The 23969-nt window shown below is 55.8% G+C and overlaps 1 protein-coding gene and 1 long non-coding RNA gene across 2 annotated transcripts in view; one reads left to right on the top strand and one right to left on the bottom strand.

The window, feature by feature from the left end:
* The window catches only part of LOC308637603, a 62530-nt gene that overhangs the window by 27376 nt on the left and 11185 nt on the right, over positions 1–23969 (top strand). The window lies entirely within an intron of this gene.
* Positions 1549–22384, bottom strand: PTPRH (protein tyrosine phosphatase receptor type H; the record flags this gene model as incomplete). The annotated part of the gene is made up of 18 exons (XM_081274080.1): positions 1549–1698; positions 1779–1914; positions 4087–4244; positions 4342–4464; positions 5033–5167; positions 5266–5342; positions 5624–5714; positions 6367–6457; positions 9865–9912; positions 10025–10103; positions 12019–12285; positions 13721–13987; positions 14349–14615; positions 15928–16194; positions 16860–17126; positions 18430–18696; positions 18915–18948; positions 22334–22384. 18 exons carry the CDS (start codon positions 22382–22384, stop codon positions 1549–1551), a joined length of 2775 nt encoding a protein of 924 aa, XP_081130206.1.

Below are 23969 nucleotides of genomic sequence, written 5' to 3'. Positions count from 1 at the left end.
CGGCGGGACTGGACCCTCCTGCAGACACTGAGACGCAGGCGGGTCAGGACCCCGCCCAGCTCGTGGGCGGCCGGCGCTGTCCCGGGTGCTGATCGCGGGGCTGGGCAGGGCGGGGGCGCGGTTGAGCGGAGCCCCGCCGTGCCCGCGCGTGCGCGCGCATGTGTGTGTCTACGTGTGTGTGTGTGTGTGCGCGCGCGTCTGTGTGTGCGTGTGAGAGAGAGAGACAGAGAGAGAAGGAGGGACAGAAAGAGGGAGAAAGAGGAAGCAGCGCGTGGTCAGGCCGGTAAGAGAGAACGACCCGCCCCTCGGCCCGCCCCACCCGGGAACCACGATGGCGCCCACTGATGTGGATCCTGGAGCCCTACAAGTTAATATCTTCTGGTCCAGCCGTTTGACATCCACACTGATCCCCAACTCCACAATACACACACAAAACACCTGGCACAACCAAAAGATCTGGGTCCAGGACTTACTGTCCCAGGACCCAAGAGAACCTCCTCTGGAGAGCCACCTGGTGGAGTACTCAGACCACACAGTCGGGGCATCAAAGCCGCCAGCCTATGGGCTCCCAGAGCTTTCCTCCCTCTAAAGCAAACCCCAACCCAAGCCCTGAGCTCAGAACAGCGGCCCACAGGCTGACCTTGCACACAGGTCCAGATCCACAGCCCTCTCTGAGACTGGACCAGCAAAACTAGGGATCCCAAGAATTTCCTCCCAAGGACAGTTTGCTTAGGACCTTAGATCAGGAGCCCACTCCCCACTCCCACCCTAAAATTATCTCTGGACCCAGAAATCCACGGAGCAGCTCTGGGGAGAACATTGTTTAATAAGGCCTGGGATAGAAGGGAATGTGTGCAGAGCCTGGGGTGCCCAGACGCCCAGACAGAGGGAGCCCTGTGACCTCAGGTCACAAAGACCAGCTGGCTTCTGAGGTAAAGGAAGGGCAGGATCCTGCCTGCCCTTGCTCCTCAGGTCACCAGAAGTCCACACTTAGAATCCAGGTTCCAGCCTGGTTCCTTGAAAGCCTGCACTCATGGCCACAGCCTCCTCCTCCCTTAAAGAACTAGGAAATCTAAACCTGGCTGGAGACACACACCTGTATCCCTGCCACCCTGGAGGATGAGGCAAGAGGATGGCAAGTTCAAACCAGCCTGGGCAATTTAGTTAGACTCTGTCTTAAAATAAAATAAAAAGTGCTGGGATGTAGCTCAGTGGTAAAGCACTTAGCATGCCTAAGGCCTTGGGTTCAATCCCTAGTACCAAAAAAAAAAAAAAAAAATGCAATGAAACACTAGGAAATCCTCTACCACCTCTCTCCTCCTGCCAGGACCAGGAATCCAGGTCCTGGCTCCCACCAGATCTGTGAGTTGAAGACCCATAACCCCTCTCCTCTTTGAAACAGGACTGTGGCTTCCCAGGGCACTCCTCCAGCAGGGCCTGGGAGTCCCGGGTCCCAGCCCGCTGGTCTCCCCAGGGTCCAGGAATCTGGCTGCAGTGGGAATTCAGAGCTGAGTCTTGCTGGGCTGCAGGTCCAGCTGCCTGTCTGACTTAAACCTCCAGCTCCTGGGCCTGGATGGCAGCCACGTTCTCATAGGTGAGACTTGCCACATTCTCGTAGGTGGCCTCCGGCTGGGCGGGGGCTGAGGCTGACTGCTGGAGGAACCGCAGGATGCACTGGTGCAGGAATACGTACTGGGCCTGGGGAGAAGGCATGGAGCATGAGGGGTGCCTCCCCAGCCCCCACATCCCCGCCTCACCCCGCCCCACACCCCCATCACCTCAGTCTGCACCATCAATGGCCGGCTCTCTCTCATCTTCCTCACGAAGCTGAAGGGCCCCACGAGACCCTCGCACTCCAACTGCCGAAGCAGGACATCAAGGGCGATGAGGGTGCCTGTGCGACCCACGCCAGCGCTAGGCAGGGACAAGGCCAGGAGGGGAGGGAAGTCAGGTGTGGAGGCTGACTCCAGGGAGCTGCTGCTGGAGCAGCCAGGATCTCAGTGCCCAGGTGGGGCTGCTTACTGGGTAGCAGTGACAGTGACTGCTGGGCTCTTTCCTCTGTGGGGCCCTGTTCTCAGTGCTGCACACCCTCCCGTCCCTCCCAAGCCTAAGGAGCATGGTTGTTTTACAGATGGAGACTGGGGAGATGACCCCATATCTCTCAGGCCATGTAACTTATGGATGACAAGCTGAGGTCCAGGCCCAGGAAGATTAACTCCCGATCTAATCATTTCTAAACTTCTTTAAACGCAAAACCAACCATTTTAATGTGACCAATCCAGTGGCAGTCGTACACATACAGCTGTTCAACTGCCACCTCTTTCCAGTCACAAAACTTACTCCATCCCCAGCGGAGACCCCACGCCCCATTCCAAGACCCTCCTCCTCCAGCCCCTGAAAACCACTGGCCTGCTTTCTATCTCTGTGGATTTATCTGTTCTGGGCTGTTTGTATTAATAGAGTCAGACAAGGTGTCTTTTTTCTGACTTTCACTGAATGCGGGGATTCCGGAGTTCATCCATGCTGTCACATGTTAGTGCTTCATTGCTTTTTGTGGCTCCAGTTAATCCTCTTAACTAACCAGCTATGCAGCTGCACTTGGAGGGAAGGGACCATGTGAAACTGGGGACATCTCCTGGGGGCCCCACCTGGCGACAGGGTCTGTCTCTGGACACAGTGCAGAGAGTGGTTATGGCCCCCCCAGGGGCCAGGCAGAAAGGAATCCCAGCCTGGCCTTGAAGACAATAAGTCAGACTTTAAACAGGAGGAAGGCCCCTTGTGAGGTTGTGCCAAGGCCCAGCATGACTGGCTGTGTCTCATGTCAACTGTCATCGGAAGGACACCCCAACTCAGAGACTGTCATGGTGGAGCCATCCCCTCTCCTCATCCCCTAAGTGTTCATGCAGATGGAGTCTCCTCTGTGCAGGCTTCAGCACACTCCCCAGGAACACAGGGAACAGGGAGGCAAAGCACAGGGTATGTCACATGTTCCTCAAATCCGTGCTGCTCCCTGCTCTCCTGCCTTCCACACCTGCTCTTCTTTCAGGCTTTCTTTCTCATCCTCATCTTCAGTGTCTCCCTCTCCCCCTCCCCTCCCCCTCCTTCCCTCTCCCTCTCTCTCCCTCTCCCTCTCTCTCCCTCTCCTTCTCCCTCTCCTTCCCTCTCTCTCCCTCTCCCTCTCTCCTTCTCCCTTTCTCTCTTCCTGTACCTCCCTCTCCCTCCCCCTCTCCCTCTCTCACTCTCCCTCCCCCCTCCCTCTCTCTCCCCTTCTCCTTCTCTCTCTTCCTGTACCTCCCTCTCCCTCCTTCTCCCTCTCCCCTTCTCCATCTCCTTCCTTCTCCCTCTCCTTCCCTCTCTCTCCCTCTCCCTCTCTCCTTCTCCCTTTCTCTCTTCCTGTACCTCCCTCTCCCTCCCCCTCTCCCTCTCTCACTCTCCCTCCCCCCTCCCTCTCTCTCCCCTTCTCCTTCTCTCTCTTCCTGTACCTCCCTCTCCCTCCTTCTCCCTCTCCCCTTCTCCATCTCCTTCCTTCTCCCTCTCCCTCTCTCTCTCCTTCTCCCTCTCTCTTCCTGTACCTCCCTCTCCCTCCCCCTCCCTCTCCCTCCCCCCTCTCCCTCCCTCTCCCTCCCCCTCCCTCTCCCTCCCCCCTCTCCCTCCCTCTCCCTCCCCCTCCCTCTCCCTCCCCCTCCCCCTCCCTCCCTCTCCCTCCCCCCCTCTCCCTCCCCCTCCCCTCCCCCTCCCTCCCTCTCCCTCCCCCCTCCCCTCCCCCTCCCTCCCTCTCCCTCCCCCTCCCTCCCCCTCCCCTCCCCCTCCCTCCCCCTCCCCCTCCCTCTCCCTCTCCCTCTTTTCTCCTCCCTCTCCCTCTCTCCTCTTCCTTGCCTTCCTCCATCCTGTTTTCATTGCTGGAGAGCAAACTGACTATACCCCAGATTTCATCATCATCTAAATCTGCTTTATAACCCTCATCACTCTGCATTCACCTCCTCCTCCTCTTCCACCTCTCTACAAGTCCCCAGGGATCCATCTAACACCCTTCCCTGAGTCCCAATGGGGGCTCTCTCCAAGAGAGGGTGCCAGGGTGATGTGTACCTGCAGTGCACAATGGGGGGGCCTCCCTCCGAGGTCTGGTCCAGCCACTGCCGCAGCACCTTCCAGAAAGCCAGCAAGGGGTCTGGTTGGGGGACACCGTGGTCCGGCCAGGCCAGGTAGTGGAACTGACGCACAGAGAGAGTCTTCCGCTCCTCCATCTGGAAGGAGGAAGGGTTAGTGGGAGAGCGTGCCTGCAGGGCGCCCTGCAGTCTGACTTCACGGAGAGCTCTGCGCATGCAGACTGGAGGGACTCACATGCAGGAGCTGCAGATCCCTGACCGTCCAGTTCTCCATCACCTCCTCACCCACCAGAGCCACCTGCAGGTCCCCATGAGTACAGGGTTGAGCATCCAGAGGCCAGTAATGCTCGCACTTCACCTGGTGGAGGACAGGACAGTCAGTGGGAAGGCCTCTGCATGCGGCTCTTCTGCTCAAGGTGGGACCCATAGGCAGCCAGGTACAGAGGCATGCCAGCCAGGAGTCCCTCCAGCCCAAGGTCAGAGGGGTCAGCTCCACTCCCTGCTGAGGTTTGAACCTGTCCCCCAAACAGTTGAAAACCTCGTCCCCAGATTCACACGGTAATGGTATTTGGAGGTGGAGCCTTGGGAGGTGGTGAGGGCTACAGGGGTCTTGAGGGTGGGCCTAGCTAGCCTGCTGCTCTGTCTCGTGTGATGCCCTCCACCACCCACGCTAGGACCAGCAAGAATGTGCTCTCCAGATGCCTGCTCCGTGTTCCTCAGCCTCCAGCCTCCAGACTTTATAAATTACCCAGTCTATGGTACTCGGTTATAGCAACAGAAAAGGGACTAAGACCCTTCCACCAGTCATCTGGTGGACAGCCGGGAGGGCGTGGAGGAGGGTCCACACTGGGGTCATAGTGGAGGAATCAGAGAGGTGTGTGTCAGGATCTACACTGAGTAAATGTCTGGGACAGAGGTCCTCTTACCCGGCCAGACTCCATGCAGTTGGTCAGCATGACCAGGGTGTGGCTCTGTTGTTCCCACACCATGCGCCAGAAGTCGCCCACAGTTTGGGGCAGAGGGCCCTGGGCTGCAATGAACTCCCTGGGGCTCCAGAGTCCCTGGTTGAGGAAAACATGCATATCAAGGGTCATCTGATGATTCAGCTTTTACCAGTGAGCCTCCCTGAGCATCCTTCCGGCCCCAGCCCCCACCTTACAGGCATGAAGCTGGCATTGATGTAGTCAGAGCCTGGTTCTTCATGGAGGAGTTCCAGGGGCACCCGGGACCAGTCATCTAGGAGAAGAAATCAGCGTTAGCAAAAAATACACACAGACCCAGAGAGGCAGAGAGAAGCCTGAGACCCAGGGACTGAAGACACACCCAGATACAGACAGACACTGGGAGCTATGTAGGGATTGAGAGGGGCAGAGGGACCCCAGCTGGCAGAGTGGGCTAGGAGCCCACCAAGGGGAGGAGCTTTGTCTTTCATAAGGATAGAGAAGAGGACCAGGAATGGAGTGTGGACAACATCAGGGCTGGGCTGGGGATGAAGATAGCAGAAATGAAAAACTCACAGGGCAGCACATTTCTGTAGCGGTTCTTGGCCTTGTTCTCAGGAGCTAAAGCCACCATCTGAGACTGGCCATGACCTTCCAGGTCCAGTTGCTGGGGACAGAGGAAAAGGGGGTGCATGGTGTTACACTATCCCTACTTCCCCAAGAACCCCAGGGCTCCCCGTCTCTCTTCAGCATCACTTCCTGTTTTTCCCTTACACCCTGGGATTCTGTGTCACCCACAAAAATAGAAGAGATGTGCTACCCACCCTGTGGGGCAGTTGAGAGGATGTGGGGAGAAGTTAGGGACAGGCATCAGGGGAAAGACAGAGCACCCCAGTGGGAGTGGGGGAATTGCCGTAAGGAGCTCATCATTGTTTAAGATGTCAACGTGTTGAGCCAGGCGCAGGGGTGCACACCTGTCATCCTAGTGACTCAGGAGGCTGAGGCAGGAGGATCGTGAGTTCAAAGCCAGCCTTAGCAAAAGCAAGGCACTAAGCAACTCAGTGAGACCCTGTCTCTAAATAAAATATAAAATAGGGCTGGGGATGTGGCTCAGTAGCCAAGTGCCCTGAGTTTAATCCCTGGTACCCCCTCCCCAGCCAAAAAAAAAAGATGTCAACATGTTGGAAAGATGACCACTCCTGATAATATCTGCACAACTGAACAAGGTCCGTGTTGCTGCTTGAAACCCAAAGGGTGCGGGAAGGTCTGGATTGGGTGGAGGCACAGGGAACTGAGCGTGGCCCCTGTGCCCAGCCCACCTGGTACTCCTCTGCAAACCCACAGTTGCTGTCCTTCTCGTTTCTCCTAACATGATCAGCAAAGTCTTGAGCCAGGATATCCTCTGGAAATCTGTGTCGGGAAGGAAAGGAGAAATGTTTTTTAACCCCCTTTAATCTTGTGCTCTGGGAATTAAAGATAAAGTTTTGATCCAATAATGCCACTTCTGGGTGTAGACCCCCAAGGAAATGAGACCAGGGACTCAAAGAGATGTTTGTACACCCACGGCCACGGTGGCAGTAGGCACATTTGCCCAAAGGTGGAAGCAACGCAGATGCCCACTGGTGGATGAGTGGATCAACACGACACAGTTCCCCACACACAGGGGAACTCTCTTCACCGCAGGACAGAAGAGATGCTGGCATGGGCAAGTGCTGATGACCCTGAAGACTGTGTGCAAGACAGAGTCGCAGTGGACCACCCACAGGAGTCAAGCCCACACTGGGCGCCAGGGGCCAGGAGGCCGGTGGGGAGTTACTGTTCAGTGGGTCAGAGTTTCAGTTTTGTAAGATGAAAAGAGCTGCCAGGTGGGCGCCTTGGCACACGCCTGTAATCCCAGCGGCTTGGGAGGCTGAGACAGGAGGATCGAAAGTTCAAAGCCAGCCTCTGGTCACTAAGCAACTCAGTGAGACCCTTTTTCTAGATAAAATACAAAATAGGGCTGGGGACATGGCTCAGTGGTGGAGTGCCCCTGAGTTCAACCCCCAATACAAAAAAAAAAAAAAAAAAGATGAAGAGAGCTCCGGAGCTGGACAGCAGGCTACAACCACAGCTCACGGAGTGCTGCTGCACTATAGGCACAAAACTGGGGAAAGCGGTAAATTGCTTGCCACGGTTGAAATTTTAAGAAATATTCTTAAAGGAGCCGGTGTTTCTCCTGTCTTTCAGGACTACTCCCCTATTCCCTTTTCCGGGGTTCTGAGAGCAGATCGCTCCTGTGTCTCAGGGCCTGCAGCCGTGGCTTCCCCTGCTCTGTGTCTGCTACCATCCCTTCTTTCTCTTTGGCTTGTAGACCTGTTTGCCCCTGTGAGTGTGAAGCTGCTCGACTTCACAGTTTTTATTGGTGCATTGTGATCATGCACAATAGGGAACTGATCGCGACATGTTCATGCACACACACGAGCTCCCTGGACCAGCTTCATTCCCCAATGCCCCCGCCCTGCCTATCCCTGGTCCCCTCCCTCTACTGTGCAGGTCTCCACTGCTCTGCCTTCTATTTCCATGAGGTCATTTAGAAAAAATTTTTTTCTATCTTCCATATATTAGAAAAAACATTCCATTTAACACAATGGCATCCAGTTTTCTATATTTTCCTGCAAATGACACAATTTCATTTTTTTGTGGCCAAATATAACTCTGTGTATGTATAACTCTATGGTGTACGTATGACACATTCTCTTTATCCATTCATCTTTTGATGGACATCTAGGCTGGTTCCATAGTTTGGCTATTGTGAGTGTTGCTGCTGTAAACATGGGTGTGTATGTATCACTGTAGCAAGATGATTCAGTTCTCCAAGATAAATACCAAGGAGTGGTATAGCTCAGTCATATGGTGGTTCCATGCCTAGTCTTTCTTTCTTTTTTCTTTTTTTTTTGGGGGGGAGGTATCAACTAATGAACCCAGTGCATAACCACTGAGCCATACCCCCAGCCTTTTTTTTGTATTTTATTTAGAGACAGGAACTCACTTAGTTGCTTAGTGCCTTGATAAGTTGCTAAGGCTGGCTTTGAACTTGAGATGCTCCTGCCTCAGCCTCCCAAGCTGCTGGGATTACAGCGTGTGCCATAGCACCCAGATATGCCTAGACTTTTAAGGAACCTCCATTCTGATTTCCATAGTCTTTATACTAATTTACAACCCCATCAAGAGTGTAAAAGTATTCCTTTTCCCCTACGTTCTCACCTGCATTTATTATTATTTGTATTTTTGATTATTGCCATTTTAACTGGAGTGGAGTGAAATCTTAATGCCATTTTTATTTCCCTGATGCTGTAGGTGTTGAACATTTTTTGATGTATTTGTTGGACATTTGTATTTCTCCTTTTAAATGTCTATTTAGTTCATTTGCTCATTTATTGGTTGGATTGTTTAGGGTTTTATGTGTATATGTTAAATGCTTTGAGTTCTTTATGTTTTCTGGATGTCAACCCTCTGTTGGAAGAGCAGATGGCAAAGATTTTCTCTCATTCTGCGGGCCATCTTCACACTCTTGTTTCCTTTGCTGTGCCCAAGCTTTTAAGTTTGAGGCCACCTATTTATTAATTCTCGGTGTTGCTTCCTGGGCTCCAGGAGTCCTGTTGAGGAAGCTCCGTATTGGACTGTTCACCTAGGCTTTCTTCCAGCACTTGCAGACTGGTCTTATTCCCAGGTCTTTGACCCATGTTTTGGTTGACTTTTGTGCAGAGAGACAGCGATCTAATCTCATTCTTCTACGTATGGATATCCAGTTTGCCCAGCACCATTTACTAAAAGGAGTCTTTTCTTCAACGAATGTTTTTGGCACATTTGTCAAGGATCAGAGGACTGTGTCTGTGGGGGTTTGTCTCTGTGTCTTCTAGTCTTTTCCATCGATCTACATGTCAACACCGGGCTGCTTCTGTTACTGCAGCTCTGTAGTATAATTTGAAATCAAGTATTGTGATGCCTCTAGCATCTTTTTTTTTAAATATTTTTAAATTGTAGTTGGAAACAATACCTTTATTTATTTATTTATTTTAAATATTTATTTTTTAGTTGTAGTTGGACACAATTCCTTTATTTTACTTATTTATTTTTATGTGGTGCTGAGGATTGAACCCGGGGTCTCACATGTGCTAAGCGAGCGCCCTACCACTGAGCCATAGCCCCAGCCCCCTGCCCTGCCCCCCAGCATCTTTTTTACTCAAAATTTCTTTGGCTATCCTGGGTCTTTTAATTCTTGTATATGAATCTTAGGACTTCTTTTTTCTAGTTCTGTGAAGACTATCAGTGGCAATTTGATGGGGATTGGCAGATTCTATAGATTATTTTTGCTAATATGATCATTTTTAAATACTCTATTTATCCGTAAACCTGGTAGGTCTTTGTACCTCTGGTGTCCCCTCTGTTTCCCTCCTTGGTGTTCTGTCACGTTGTTGTCTTGGTGTTGTCCCCTCTGTGGCTTCTGTTGTCTTCACACATGCATCCTAACCTATATTCTCTCACTCAATGTCTCCCGTGCTAGAGGGCAAACTGCACAGGAGGAACCGTTCCTAGAAGAGTGTCCAACACGCTTCCCATACTTGGTGGTATTTGAGGCATGCAGGGATGTCCTGGACCTGACCCAGGAAGTGCTTAGGAAGTGCCTGGGCCCCATTGCAGAGGGTACTAGTCCTCTCTGAGGCTGCTCGGGGTGGATTCACTGGTCCTGCCCTCTGATCTGACCAGTTACCAGCAAGCACCCCTTGATACGATCTGACAGCAATCCTTTTAGATGGTCCCCCAAGCCCTCTACTCACCCGAACACCAGATCCCTGGGCACTGCCTTCTCCTGGTGCTTCTTATTCCTGGGGAAAGAATGTTGGGATGTAAGGCTCAGCACTAGTCTGGGACCATGGATCCTCACCCTTCCTTGCCTTGTCCCACACCCTAGGTGGTCAGTCCTGCACTGAGTCTCACCTCTTCTTCAGGAAAAAGATCAGCAGGCCCACCAGGATGAGAAACAGGAGGACACCCACAATGGCTCCAGCAATGACCCCTGGGGGAGGAGGCAAGGGGAGCCTTCAGAGCCCAAGTCTCGTCTGTTGACCTGTCCGTGCCCAGCTGTGCTCAGAGGCCTGGGGTGGAGGAGCTCAGGCAGAGGAGGGAAAGGGCAACCTCCTCTGAAGCTGCCTTGATCCGACCTCCCTTCTCATGCCCTTAGGTCCCCATCCAAAGACACCCTGTTCTGAGCAGAGCTGGTAGCCAAACAGGGACCCCCTTGCTGTCCCAACCACTGGCTCTCACAGGGCAAGGTTGCCCCTTAGGGACTGTGCACATTGTTTGGAGACATCTTTGGGTGTCACAGCCTGGTAGTGGGAGTGCTTCTGGCATCTGATGGGTGGAGGTGGACAGCCTGCCATGACAACAGAGGCCAAAGCCAAGGCTCAGGGGACTCCCTGACACTCACTTTCCCCCAGCCCGAGGCTTGGACTTCCAGAGGTCCTGTTTGCTGAGGGGAAGGGCTCCCCGCAGGGGACCATCGAGGTCTGGTGGGCCTAAGGCCTTGGCTGTTCCAGGCTCTGATGGGCACAGCTACCCGACATCTATCCTTAAATGCCTGGCCTCAGGGGGACACAAGCCCCCACCCGTCTTCATCACCATGGAGACCCCGGCTACAGCTGCTCAATAGTCCTGGGCAGGCTGGTGCACGGGCTCCAGCAGGACACACAGCCTCCACGGGCACTGCCTCCCTATGAACTTGGACCTACCACACCGCAGCAGAGCATCTGTCCTCTGAGGAACCCTTGCTGCTACGAGGAGGACAGTGCTGAGCAATGGAATCTGGCAAAGCCCAGACTGGAGTGGCATCCATGTATCATCATGTCACTCCCTCTCCAGACTGGAGGCCCACTGTTAGAAGACACCCTGACTCCAGGAAGGGATGAACAGGGCAAAGCAAGGTCTATAGCCACAGTTATGACACGTGATCAGACTTTTCAAAGTCTAAGCTGCAGACGTCTTCAAGCACCATTGCTAAATGTAAAATGGTGCAGTCACTTTGGGTAAAAATGTGAAAGTTAAATATAGAGTACCACACCAGGGTGGCAGCACACGCCTGTAATCATAGCAACTTGGGAGGCTGAGGCAGGAGGGTCGCAAGTTTGAGACCAGCCTTGGTGACTTAGCAAGACCCTGTCTCAAAATAAAAAACAAAAAGGGCTAAGGATGTGGCTTGGTGTTAAGTGTTCACTGAGTTTTATCCCCAGTACCACAAAGAACAAAATAAAACAAAAAACACAGTTGCCATATGACCCACCAATTCCACTCCTGGGCATATACCCAACAAAAATAAAAACATGTCCACACAAAAACCTGTACACAAATGTCATAGCAATACTGATCACAGAGGCCAAAAGGTATAAATGGCACAAAGGATCCATCAGCTGATGAATGAATAAAACAACATGGTATATACATCCACGAGTATTATTCTGCAATAAAAAGATAGTACTGATGCATGCTCATGCACAAATGACCCTCAAACACATTATGCTCAGTGGAGGTCCCAAAGATCACGTAATGAATGATTTTGTTTTTATAAAACATCCAGGGAAGCAAATCTATAGAGATAGGAAACATATTGGAGACGGAGATCTATGGAGATAGAAGTTAGAGGCTGTCTAGGGCTCAGTGGTTGAGAACGGGGATTTAGGAGGTGATGGCTAAGGGGACAGAGTGTCCTCCTCAGGGCATGGCAGTGTTCGGGGATGAAGGCATGATGTTTGCACGATGTTACCAATGCACTGAAAGCCACTGAATTGCCTCGTACTGGGAGAACTGTGTGTTCTGTGAATAATATCTCAATAAAGCTCTTTTTAGAGAAATCAGGAAGCAAAAGACAGACAGACACACCAAAGAGCCCTGTGTGTACCCTCCCAGCAGGGCCCGGAAGCCACCCCACTCCTACTCACCTGCACTCTCGGTGCTGCAGGTCTCGGGGACAGACGATACCCTCATTCCATTTGAGATAGTTGTGACGGTGGCCGGGTAGGACTGAGCCGGCCCAAGACCGAGCACAGACACGTCCTTGCCACATGAAGATCCATCCTGGGAGCCACGCTGCCCGCCCACCTCCCATTCAAAGGCCTCATAGCCCCCGGAGGGGCAGGACCAGGTCAGGATGACCCCATACCCCCCAGAGGTGCTGACGCAGGAGGTGATGGTGACAGGGTCTGGGGCTGGTGAAGGGAAGGAGAGGAGTCAGTGGGGGCCACCCGACATGCCTTCCAAGCCACCCCACCAGTCATACCTGTCCCCAGAACTAACCATAGGCTCAAATGCCTCATCTCCCCTCAGTTTCTATTCTCCCCAAATGGACGTGAGTCCCCTCAAACTAAACCCCAAACCCTGGACTTGGTGTCACTGCAGCTTAGAAAGACATGACACCAGGGCCTAAAGGACCTATAGTCCACGCTCCTCTCCTGGCCCTGGCCCTCTCCACAGTGAGGGTGGGCAGGGCAAGTCACCTGTGTGCCCAGAGGCTGTGTGTGGAGCTGGTATATTCTCCCTCTCCTACGCACTAAAGTTGAACAGAATACCAGGCTTGAGGGCTGCCCCCTCATACCAAGTCTCATTTTCCTGCCCATTGATTTGGTCTAGTCTTGGGCGGGATCCTGCTCCCTCAGGGGATGCTCCTCCCTAGCCCACTGCACCCAGTATGTGTAGAGCCCAGAATGAGAGTCTGCGGGGGCCTGCCACCTCAGAGTCTCTGAGTTGCTGGTCTGACTTGCATTCTTCAGATGTAGGACCTCATTGGAAGCTGAGAAGTGAGGTTGGAGCCTCAAGTGGGTGTATCCTCAAAGAACCTTCTCCCTGAATCCCTGAATCTGCTTGCCTCCTGCTCACAGCAAAGCTGAGCTGCCCCGGTTATCCGTGGCTCTAGAGACCACAGAAAAGAACTCAGAAACGTGTGGCCTGGTGAGGACCCGCATCATCTGAGCTCTTGCTGTCCCCTGGTTACACCCCTGGGTCTTCTCCATCCTTTTTTCTTCTCCCCAAAGGAAAACACGTCCCTTAAAACTACAACTCCCATGAGCCCTTGGACTCTATCACCGTAGTTTATGAAGTCTTGACCCCACGGCATGATGGGATTTGAGGTCCACTCACCTCAGCCCACAAAATCTAAACCTCTCACTCCTGGACATACCAGGTTGATAGTGGGAGCTGCCAACTTTAGTTTTGTTAGCCCAAAGGGCCAACCTAGGGTTTAATGCTCCCAGATTCCATCCATCAACAATGAACCCAGTCTCTGGAGTCAGTAATTTTGATTCTTCTGACTTGAGAGTCTCCATGTGCAAGCTGAGAGCCCTTTTGTTCATCAAATTCACCGGAACCATCTGCTGGCTATAGTCCAGCTGATGACTCTTGGTTCCCAGGAGATGGTACTGGCTCCCCCCATCCAAAAGAGCTTATTTCCCCAAGGCAGGAAAGACAGGCTCCATGGCTTCAAAATCCCTGGTTGCTGGACTCCTAGAATGGCCCTATAAGTCCAAGCTGCCGTGAGACTGCGTAGCTGTGGAGCTCTCGTTACCTCCCAGAAGCTTTCAAAGTCCCCCCGTGATTTCCCATCCCCCATGGCAGTCAGGCTGGGACCAGAACTGGACCCTGTCTCACCAGTGGCCTCCATGAGGGTACTGGCATAACCTCTGACTTCATTCCTCTCAGCCCAGACGGTGACGTGGTACAGGCTCCCAGCTTCCAGCGCAGTCAGTGTGATTCTGGTATCGGAGGTGTTGCGGGACGCAGCAGTACTGCCCGTCTTGACCCATGAGACGCAGTAGGTATACGGGGGATGAGGGGGGCCCACAGGAGCTGTCCAGCTCAAGGTGATGGAGTTGTTGGTCTGATCCTGTTTTCCGAGACTTGCCACAGCATTAGGGACTGGTGGGAGGAGCAGAGAGTCAGGACTTCCACAGTCTTAGTCCTGGGGGGCACAGAGCCCACTCACGCCCAAGCCTGTGCAGCTCAGCTGGTCAAGGGACGCTTCTTAGCCATGGAGCCTGAAGTGGCCTGGGCTCCTGAAGCCCGGCACCCAGTGGCAGGGGACATCTATACAAGCGCTCCTCTTCTTTAGGACAGAGCCATTCCCCAGGTGTGGCCACATCTCTCCCATAGTCCTGGCTCCGTGGGGCCAAGGAGACCAGGGATCAAAGAGCTGGAGCCCAGGCCCCCAGAGGAGGAGCCGTCTTTGCCAGTTCCCCATGGCTCACCAGAACAGGGAGTGGGCGGTGGGGGTCCTCACCTGTGGCGATCCTGAGACTCTGCCTGGAGCTGGGTACTCCATTCTTTTCTGCCCACACAGAGAACTGGTACAAGGTTCCAGGTTCCAGTGCCTCAGCCGTGACACTGGTGCTTGTCATGTTTCGGGTCTCATTCTTGTCACTATCTCCAGTGCACTGCACCCAGTATGTATAGTCCTGAAGCTCGGGGCCACTGGGGGCCTCCCAGCTCAGGGTGACGGAGCTGTTGGTCTGACCCTCCAAAGACAGGCTTCGAATTGGGTTAGGGGCTAAAAAATTAGGAAGAGTCCAAATTGAGTAGGGGTGTAGACTACAGAGTGGCCGTCAGTGGCACTCTTGACCCCCAAAGTGCCCAGTTCCGCATTAATTGCTTGTCCTGGTAGATAAGGGGGTGTGGTCTCGACCAGAGCTTCTAGAACTTTCGAGTACATACACCACTGAGGGATTGCTACAATGCAATTTCTGAATCAGATCTAGCAGGAGACAGATTCTGCATTTCCAGCCAACTCTGTGGATACTGAACTGCCAACACATGGGCCACCATCTAAGTAGTACTGTGACCACAACAGCTGTGCTCCCCTGAAACTCATATGTGGAAACCTAATCCTCCACACGACACTCACAAGAGGTGGGGCCTCCAGGAGGTGAACAGTTCCTAAGGCTGGGCCCTCATGTGGAGAATCGGTGCCCCTAAAGAGGCACAGGGGATGTTTCCTAGTGTCCATCAAGGTAGGCACACTGGTGGAAGATGAAGGGATTCCTGGGAGCCCTTCACCAGGGCTGAATCTGGAACTTTATGCAACTTAATTACGTGTAGGTAGCCACGACAGCCAGTAGCTACGCTATGGGACAATGTAGATCTACAGAGTGGGAGCTGTGCACATCACGCTGATGTCCCTGATCATCTGAATGTGCATCCTCCATGTGTGACACACTGGGAGGAATGGAGTGATCCGGCTGGCAGTATGTAAGCCCCACAGAGCTCAGGTGGCAGGCCTTGGCCCCTCACATCCTTGTGGGTGCAGGAAGATACACACCCTGGTGTTTGGGACGGCCTTCGGGAGCCTTAGACCTTAACCAACTGCTATCAGAAGGGGAAGGCGCTATGGACCATCTTTTTTCATCACCTGAGACCGGAACACCCCTGGATGTGATGCTCACTGGTATCTGGCTCACGAGGGTCCCAACGCAGTGTGCTCCAGGCAGCCCCCATAGTCTCCTGTCACTCCAAGACCATCACACACCACCACTCTCAGCACAGGGAAGGACACTGGTACACTCCCGCTGGCTGCAGTTAGTCTCTGGGGAGCTACTAACCGCTTCTTCTCCACCCGCAACCCAAATGCATACACAGACCCAGAGTCTGTTGTGTTTTGGATCTCATTTCTGCCACTGGCTGGAGGCTGGTCTTGAACTTGCCATCCTCCTGCCTCAGCCTCCTAAACCCCTGGGATCACAACACATGCACCACTCACTGCCTGTGTGGCCTTGCCATTCTACAGGCTCCCCTCCTCTTGCCAGTTCCCAACCATCCTTCCACCTCCCTGTAACAAAGAAATGATTAAAGCACCTTCCTCTCACCTGTGGCAGTATTGAGGGTCACCTGGGAGCCAGACGCTCCGTCCTTCTCGGCCCACACTGAGAGGGTGTACCAGGACGCCGCCTCAAGTCCGTGCACTGTGACGCTGGTGTCTGTCGTGTTTTGGGTCTCGTTTCTGCCACCATCTCCAGTGCACTGGACCCAGTAGGTGAGGCTCTGGGGGTCCGGGCCCTGGGGGACCTCCCAGTGCAGGGTGAGGGAGCTGTTGCTTCGAGCGTCCACTCTCAGGTTTCTCACTGGGTTGGGGACTGGAAATAGGAAGAGAAATCAGTTGTGGCTTCTGGGCCTCAGAATTTCCAGCTCTTCTATAACCCTTGGACCCAGCAGCTGGGAGGGGTGGCTCGGACCCGCATTGTCCCACATGATAGCACAAGCCCCAAGTGGCTATCCTATGTGATGTGCCTTGTCCCAGTGGAGATGTACCATGAGAGTGACATAGAGAATGAAACACTGGTGTGAAATTAAGGACAACCTCGTGGGTCCTTCTTATACCGATCACAGGGGGAGATGATACTGTTTGGGATCTGCTGAGCCCCATGAAACAGCTCCTGGTGACTCATCTCACCAGCCTCTTTTTCTTTATTGTGATATGGCTGACAGAAAATGGGAGTCAATATGTGTCTTTTTGTGGGGGTGAGGGGACTGGGGATTGAACCTAGGGTGCTTAACCACTGAAACACATTCCCAGCCCTTTTTATTGTTTATTTTAGACGGGGTCTCACTAAGTTGCCGAGGCTGGTCTCAAACTTGCCATCCTTCTGCCTCAGCCTCCTAAACCCCTGGGATCACAACACGTGCACCACTCACTGCCTGTGTGGCCTTGCCATTCTACGGGCTCCCCTCCTCTTGCCAGTTCCCAACCATCCTTCCACCTCCCTGTAACAAAGAAATGATTAAAGCACCTTCCTCTCACCTGTGGCAGTATTGAGGGTCACCTGGGAGCCAGACGCTCCGTCCTTCTCGGCCCACACTGAGAGGGTGTACCAGGACGCCGCCTCAAGTCCGTGCACTGTGACGCTGGTGTCTGTCGTGTTTTGGGTCTCGTTTCTGCCACCATCTCCAGTGCACTGGACCCAGTAGGTGAGGTTCTGGGGGTCCGGGCCCTGGGGGACCTCCCAGTGCAGGGTGAGGGAGCTGTTGCTTCGAGCATCCACTCTCAGGTTTCTCACTGGGTTGGGGGCTGAGGGATTAACAAGAAGGATCCAACGTGAGCAGAGGAGCAGCACAAGGGACGGGGACCCAGGGACACTGGGCCCTCAGCATTCCTAGCTCCCCTTCCTTGCGGTCCCAGCGGACTGGGGCTGGGTCTGGACCCCAGCTTCTCAGACGGAGCCTGCATGTGCATCCCTGGAGGTCTTGAGGCAGATTCAGAAGGTCTGGGCTGCAGCTGAGGTCCTGCGTCTCCCATCAGCCCCCAGGAGGTGCTAGTGCTGCCCACACACGACCTCACCTGAGTAGCAAGGACCCAGACCAGGGCTTTCCCACGGGACGTCTGGCAATGGCTGTGCTTCCGCACTGCTCAGTTTGGCAGGCACTGGCCCCATGAGGACAGAGCTGGGACTGGAGTCTTCCAACAGGACTCCTGAGTCCATGTTTATTGTTGTTTTTGTTTGGTTGGGGGGTACTGGGGATTGAACTCAGGGCACTCCACCACTGAGGCCCACCCCCAGCCCTCCTTTTCATTTTATGTACAGACAGGGTCTTGCTGAGTTGCTTAGAGCCCCGCTAAGTTGCTGAGGCTGGCTTTGAACTCGAGATCCTCCTGCCTCAACCTCCCAAATCACTGGGATTACAGGAGAGCGCCGTGGCACCCAGCTCCTCCTGACTACATGAAACGTGGACCTGACTCTATAATTTTAGTGGACTTACACTTCAAAGCCAGACGTAGCCAGGCGTGGTGGCACGTGCCTGTCATCAGCACTTAGATGGCTGAGTCAGGAGGATCACTTGAGACAAGGAGTTCACGGCCAGCTTGGCCAACATGAAGAGACTCCACTCAAAAACTAGAAATAAAAGCCTCCTGTGGTGGTGCCTACCATATCAGACAGCAAGGCCTAGACAAGGACGCTGTCCATCAGGGGACGGTTGCCGGGTCTGAGCTTCCAGGACGTGGCCCAGTGGGAGACTGGGGAAGAGTCAGGGGACCAGAGTGTCCCCACAGCACAGCATCTGGTCTCCTGCCCTGGCTCCTTCCGAGCCGTGGTGGCTAAGACGCCCCGGCATTATGGTCTGGAAGGCCTGCTCCACCCCTACTCAGAGGCAGGAGAGCCCAAGCACACCTTCCCTGTCTCCTGAAGAAAGGTGACCCTGGGTGCGGCCAGTCTCTCCTGCAGGTCACCGAGGGTCCAGTCCGATGCATCCCAAGTCTGGACAAGCGTCCAGTGTGCAGGACAAGGAGCTGACCCCCTTGGAGCTTCTCAATGCCCTCTGCCACCCTTCTTCACGGAGGCGACAAGATAGGACTGGGACGTGGTGCCTCTCACCTGTGGTTGTGTTGAGGGCCTCCCTGGAGCTGGGCACTCCGTCCTTCTCGGCCCACACTGAGAGGGTGTACCGGGACGCCGCCTCAAGTCCGTGCACTGTGACGCTGGTGTCTGTCGTGTTTTGGGTCTCGTTTCTGCCACCATCTCCAGTGCACTGGACCCAGTAGGTGAGGCTCTGGGGGTCCGGGCCCTGGGGGACCTCCCAGTGCAGGGTGAGGGAGCTGTTGCTTCGAGCGTCCACTCTCAGGTTTCTCACTGGGTTGGGGGCTGAGGAGGGAGAAGGGAACCAGTAGACCCAGGAGCAGAGGACTGCCATCCCTCCCACTCCCCAAGGTCTGCTCCAAGCTCAGAAACAACCCGTTCATCAGGCCTTGCCGTGGACCACCAGGACCTCCGTGAAGACTCTAGGAGGTTCCTGGGAGTTGGAGTCCTGGTTGGTTTTCTGTTTTGTTTGGTGGACAGTGAATTCCGATGGGCTCACTCACCGGCTGCCCTGGACCCTGTCCAGCTGCACAGAATCTGTGGAAAGCCCAGAGCAAACACCGTGACACAGGACCCCACTTCCCTGTTGGAGTAACCCACCCCGCCCCCATGAGTCACCAAGCCCGAGGAGGGGAGCAAAGGTCACCCTAGCATTCAAGTGCTCTGGGCAGGGAGAGCATGCCAGGGTGGGGCTCCAGGGCGCAGGAGCTAAGGTTGGCTCCAGGCTGAGGACAAGATGACGTAAACTTAATGGTTTCACTTTCAGAAAAATATAACCTTGTAATACCGGGAACAGGGAAGCAATCAACAAATACAGAAGAGGTGGGAAAAAGGGAAATCGAAGCCCAGTGCAGTGGCGCAGGCCTGTGAACCCAGTGGCTCAGGAGACTGAGGCAGGAGAATTGCAAGTTCAAAGCCAGCCTCAGCAAAAGTGAAGCCCCAAGAAACTCAGTGAGACCCTGTCTCTAAAAAAACAATACAAATTAGAGCTGGGGACGGGGCTCAGTGGCTAAGAGCCCCTGAGTTCAATCCCTGGTACTAAAAAAATTTAAAGAGAGGAAACTAAAGTCTATAGCCCACACACCACACCAGGGAGGAGGCTGGGCCTGGACCCCCGGGTCTGAGAGAGGAGGCTGGGCCTGGACCCTGGGTCTGAGGGAGGAGGCTGGGCCTGGACCCTGGGTCTGAGGGAGGAGGCTGGGCCTGGACCCTGGGTCTGAGGGAGGAGGCTGGGCCTGGACCCCGGGGTCTGAGGGAGGAGGCCGGGGCTGGACCCCGGGTCTGAGGGAGGAGGCTGGGGCTGGACCCTGGGTCTGAGGGACGAGGCTGGAACTGGACCGTGGGTCTCAGGGAGGAGGCTGGGCCTGGACCCTGGGTCTGAGGGACGAGGCTGGAACTGGACCGTGGGTCTCAGGGAGGAGGCTGGGGCTGGACCCTGGGTCTGAGGGACGAGGCTGGAACTGGACCGTGGGTCTCAGGGAGGAGGCTGGGCCTGGACCCCTGGGTCTGAGGGAAGAGGCTGGAACTGGACCCTGGGTCTGAGGGATGAGGCTGGGCCTGGACCCCTGGGTCTGGGGGAGGAGGCTGGAACTGGACCCTGGGTCTGAGGGAGGAGGCTGGGCCTGGACCCTGGGTCTGAGGGGGGAGGCTGGGCCTGGACCCCTGGGTCTGAGGGATAAGGCTGGTCCTGGACCCCTGGGTCTCAGGGGGGAGGCTGGGCCTGGACCCCTGGGTCTGAGGGGGGAGGCTGGGCCTGGACCCCTGGGTCTGAGGGATGAGGCTGGTCCTGGACCCCTGGGTCTGAGGGGGGAGGCTGGAACTGGACCCTGGGTCTGAGGGAGGAGGCTGGTCCTGGACCCCTGGGTCTGAGGGATGAGGCTGGTCCTGGACCCCTGGGTCTGAGGGAGGAGGTTGGGCCTGGACCCTGGGTCTGAGGGAGGAGGCTGGGCCTGGACCCTGGGTCTGAGGGGGGAGGCTGGAACTGGACCCTGGGTCTGAGGGAGGAGGCTGGTCCTGGACCCCTGGGTCTGAGGGATGAGGCTGGTCCTGGACCCCTGGGTCTGAGGGAGGAGGCTGGGCCTGGACCCTGGGTCTGAGGGAGGAGGCTGGGCCTGGACCCTGGGTCTGAGGGAGGAGGCTGGGGCTGGACCCTGGGTCTGAGGGAAGAGGCTGGAACTGGACCCCTGGGTCTGAGGGAGGAGGCTGAGGTCTGGACCCCCGGGTCTGAGGGAGGAGGCTGGGCCTGGAACCCTGGGTCTGAGGGAGGAGGCTGGGCCTGGACCCCTGGGTCTGAGGGAGGAGGCTGGGACTGGACCCTGGGTCTGAGGGAAGAGGCTGGAACTGGACCCTGGGTCTGAGGGAAGAGGCTGGAACTGGACCCTGGGTCTGAGGGAGCAGGCTGGGCCTGGACCCTGGGTCTGAGGGAGGAGGCTGGGGGCTGGACCCTGGGTCTGAGGGAGGAGGCTGGGGCTAGACCCTGGGTCTGAGGGAGGAGGCTGGGGCTGGACCCTGGGTCTGAGGGAGGATGCTGGGCCTGGACCTGGGTCTGAGGGAAGAGGCTGGAACTGGATTCCTGGGTCTGAGGGAGGAGGCTGGGGGCTGGACCCTGGGTCTGAGGGAAGAGGCTGGAACTGGACCCTGGGTCTGAGGGAGGAGGCTGGTCCTGGACCCCTGGGTCTGAGGGAGGAGGCTGGGCCTGGACCCTGGGTCTGAGGGAGAAGGCTGGGCCTGGACCCTGGGTCTGAGGGAAGAGGCTGGAAGTGGACCCTGGGTCTGAGGGAGGAGGCTGGGCCTGGACCCTGGGTCTGAGGGAGGAGGCTGGGGGCTGGACCCTGGGTCTGAGGGAGGGGGATGGTCCTGGACCTCTGGTCTGAGGGAGGAGGCTGGGCCTGGACCCCAGGGTCTGAGTGAGGAGGCTGGGCCTGGACCCTGGGTCTGAGGGAAGAGGCTGGAACTGGACCCCGGGGTCTGAGGGAGGAGGCTGGGCCTGGATCCCTGCGTCTGAGGGAGGAGGCTGGGGGCTGGACCCTGGGTCTGAGGGAAGAGGCTGGAACTGGACCCTGGGTCTGAGGGAGGAGGCTGGGGCTGGAACCCTGAGTCTGAGGGAGGAGGCTGGGCCTGGACCCTGGGTCTGAGGGAAGAGGCTGGAACTGGACCCCGGGGTCTGAGGGAGGAGGCTGGGGCTGGACCCTGGGTCTGAGGGAAGAGGCTGGAACTGGACCCTGGGTCTGAGGGAGGAGGCTGGGCCTGGATCCCTGGGTCTGAGGGAGGAGGCTGGGGGCTGGACCCTGGGTCTGAGGGAGGGGGCTGGTCCTGGACCCTGGGTCTGAGGGAGGAGGCTGGGCCTGGACCCCGGGTCTGAGGGAGGAGGTTGGGCCTGGACCCTGGGTCTGAGGGAGGGGGCTGGTCCTGGATCCCTGGGTCTGAGGGAGGAGGCTGGGGCCTGGACCCCGGGTCTGAGGGAGGAGGTTGGGCCTGGACCCTGGGTCTGAGGGAGGAGGCTGGGGCTGGACCCTGGGTCTGAGGGAAGAGGCTGGAACTGGACCCTGGGTCTGAGGGAGGAGGCTGGGTCTGGACCCTGGGTCTGAGGGAGGAGGCTGGGGGCTGGACCCTGGGTCTGAGGGAGGGGGCTGGTCCTGGACCCTGGGTCTGAGGGAGGAGGCTGGGCCTGGACCCTGGGTCTGAGTCAGCAATGATCTTGGAGCTCTGGGTGCACTGCAGCAACTGGGAGTCGGCCTCTGCGGCTCCCTGTGTGCCTGCACCCTAGGTGTAAGACTCGCCCGTCTCCCCCAGCCTTCATCTGCCTTCCTTCCTCAGGAGACCAGTCCCTCCTCCTCAGGCCCCAGTCCCAGGACCCAGCTCCCTCACACCAGTCTCCCCTTCCTTGCAACCCAAGCTCTTTCCTGAGAAGGGGAGGACTTACCAGTAGCACCAAGCTCCCCGGGACCCTGAGGCCCCCGCCAGTGCTGGCCATGTGTCCAGACGCTGGAGGAACACAGGAGTCCCAGACCTGGTTCTTCCACCTGCTGGACTTTCAACTCAAGAGTTCCCCCTTTTCCAGTCCAGTGGTGAGGCCAGAGGCGAGGGCAGGAAGGGGAGGAGGAGGAAGTAGAGGCTTCTAGCCTGAGCCAGGCTCGCCCTGCACTGGCCTCACCTCTGCTCCTTGCCCTGTGGCAGGCTCCTCAGGATCCTGGGCCCCAGCTCCACCTGCTGGGTCCCTCCACTCAGGCGAAGGAACACCCGCAGGGGGCACTGCTTCAGCTGTTGTAAGAAGGCAGTGGGCAGATTCTGTGGTCAGAGCAGGACAACCCAGGAGACTGACGGACTCCCTCTCCTCCCAGGGAATGGCAGCAAGTGGAGGCCAGCCCAGGAAGAGCTCGTGTCCCGGGGCCCTTTGGCGTCTCCTGCCCCACAAAGCCTTGCGCTCTGACAGAGGAACCAGGAGGTCCCACCTCCCGCCTTTGCCCCTGCCTCCTTCCCCAGGGGCGTCTTCCCACTCTGTGGGGACATCTCATTCCATTCTCCCTTGGGATCAGTTCAGAAACCACCTGCTCTGGGTCACCCTGGGCTGCATCTGTGCCTACACCATGATTCGCTTTTGCATTATCCGTTTTCCACGGTCCACCTGTGACCTCAAGCAAACAACCAGCTCATGGTAACTCAGATGCCTCTAAAACCGCGGGCACAGCCCTTTGTAAACACACGGTGAGGAGCGAGTGAGACGAGCGTGGAAGTGTGCACTAGTTAGCACTGTGCCTGCTCTGAAGCTCCCAGCGTCTCAGCCACACTCACTTTGGGTTCCATGCCCAGAAGCGGCCTTTGGCTGTCTCCTGGATTTGTTGCTGGCCTGCCCCACGGGTGCCTGCACTGCACACAGTTGCAGGGGACAAGGGTGAGCACTGGAGTCGCCACCTGTGTTTGCATTCTGCCGGTCACCTGTGCAACCTGGAGTGATTCATTCCATCTCCCTGTTTCCTCATTTATAAATTGAATTTTGAATACTAGTTTCCTCAGATACAAAGCAGCTACCCGCTTCTGGCCAGCTCCACAGAGTGGCTATCTCAGTGTCCCTGTTTGGATAAAAGGGCTGCCCACTGGTCATCTTGACGGAGCCTGATGGAAGAGGCAGGTGCGTATCTGGCCTCACCCGTCGACTTGGGAAGCATCTTCCTGGTTGATGAAGAGTACCTCAGTTAATGCTTACTCACTTCTTCTAGAAGGCCATGAAGTGTCTTATGTGGCATTCATTATAAAAAATAAAATTAAAAAGGGGAAAAGTCTTACCTGCCTGAAAACGTGGTGAGTTATGCTAAGGTATGCGGGCATGTTAGTGGTCTCCGCGGGGTGACACGTCACCCCGAGACTCGCTGGCATTCATTATCTGTCCCCTCCTGAGGCTGCCGTCAAGGTGTGGGCCGAGCTGCATTCATCGGCAGGCTCCTCACCACGCACACCTCCCCACGGCACGTCCTGGGGGTCCTCACACGCAGATGGTCCAGGAGAGATGGCCAGGCCGAAGGCCCTCCGGAGGCCCCCTGCCATTCTGGAGCGTCCTGTCC

The sequence above is a fragment of the Spermophilus citellus genome, assembly GCF_964194105.1.
Source record: "Spermophilus citellus genome assembly, chromosome: 18".
NCBI lineage: Eukaryota > Metazoa > Chordata > Mammalia > Rodentia > Sciuridae > Spermophilus > Spermophilus citellus.
Note: the sequence above shows the minus strand (reverse complement) of the source record. Positions and strands in the feature narration are given on the sequence as shown.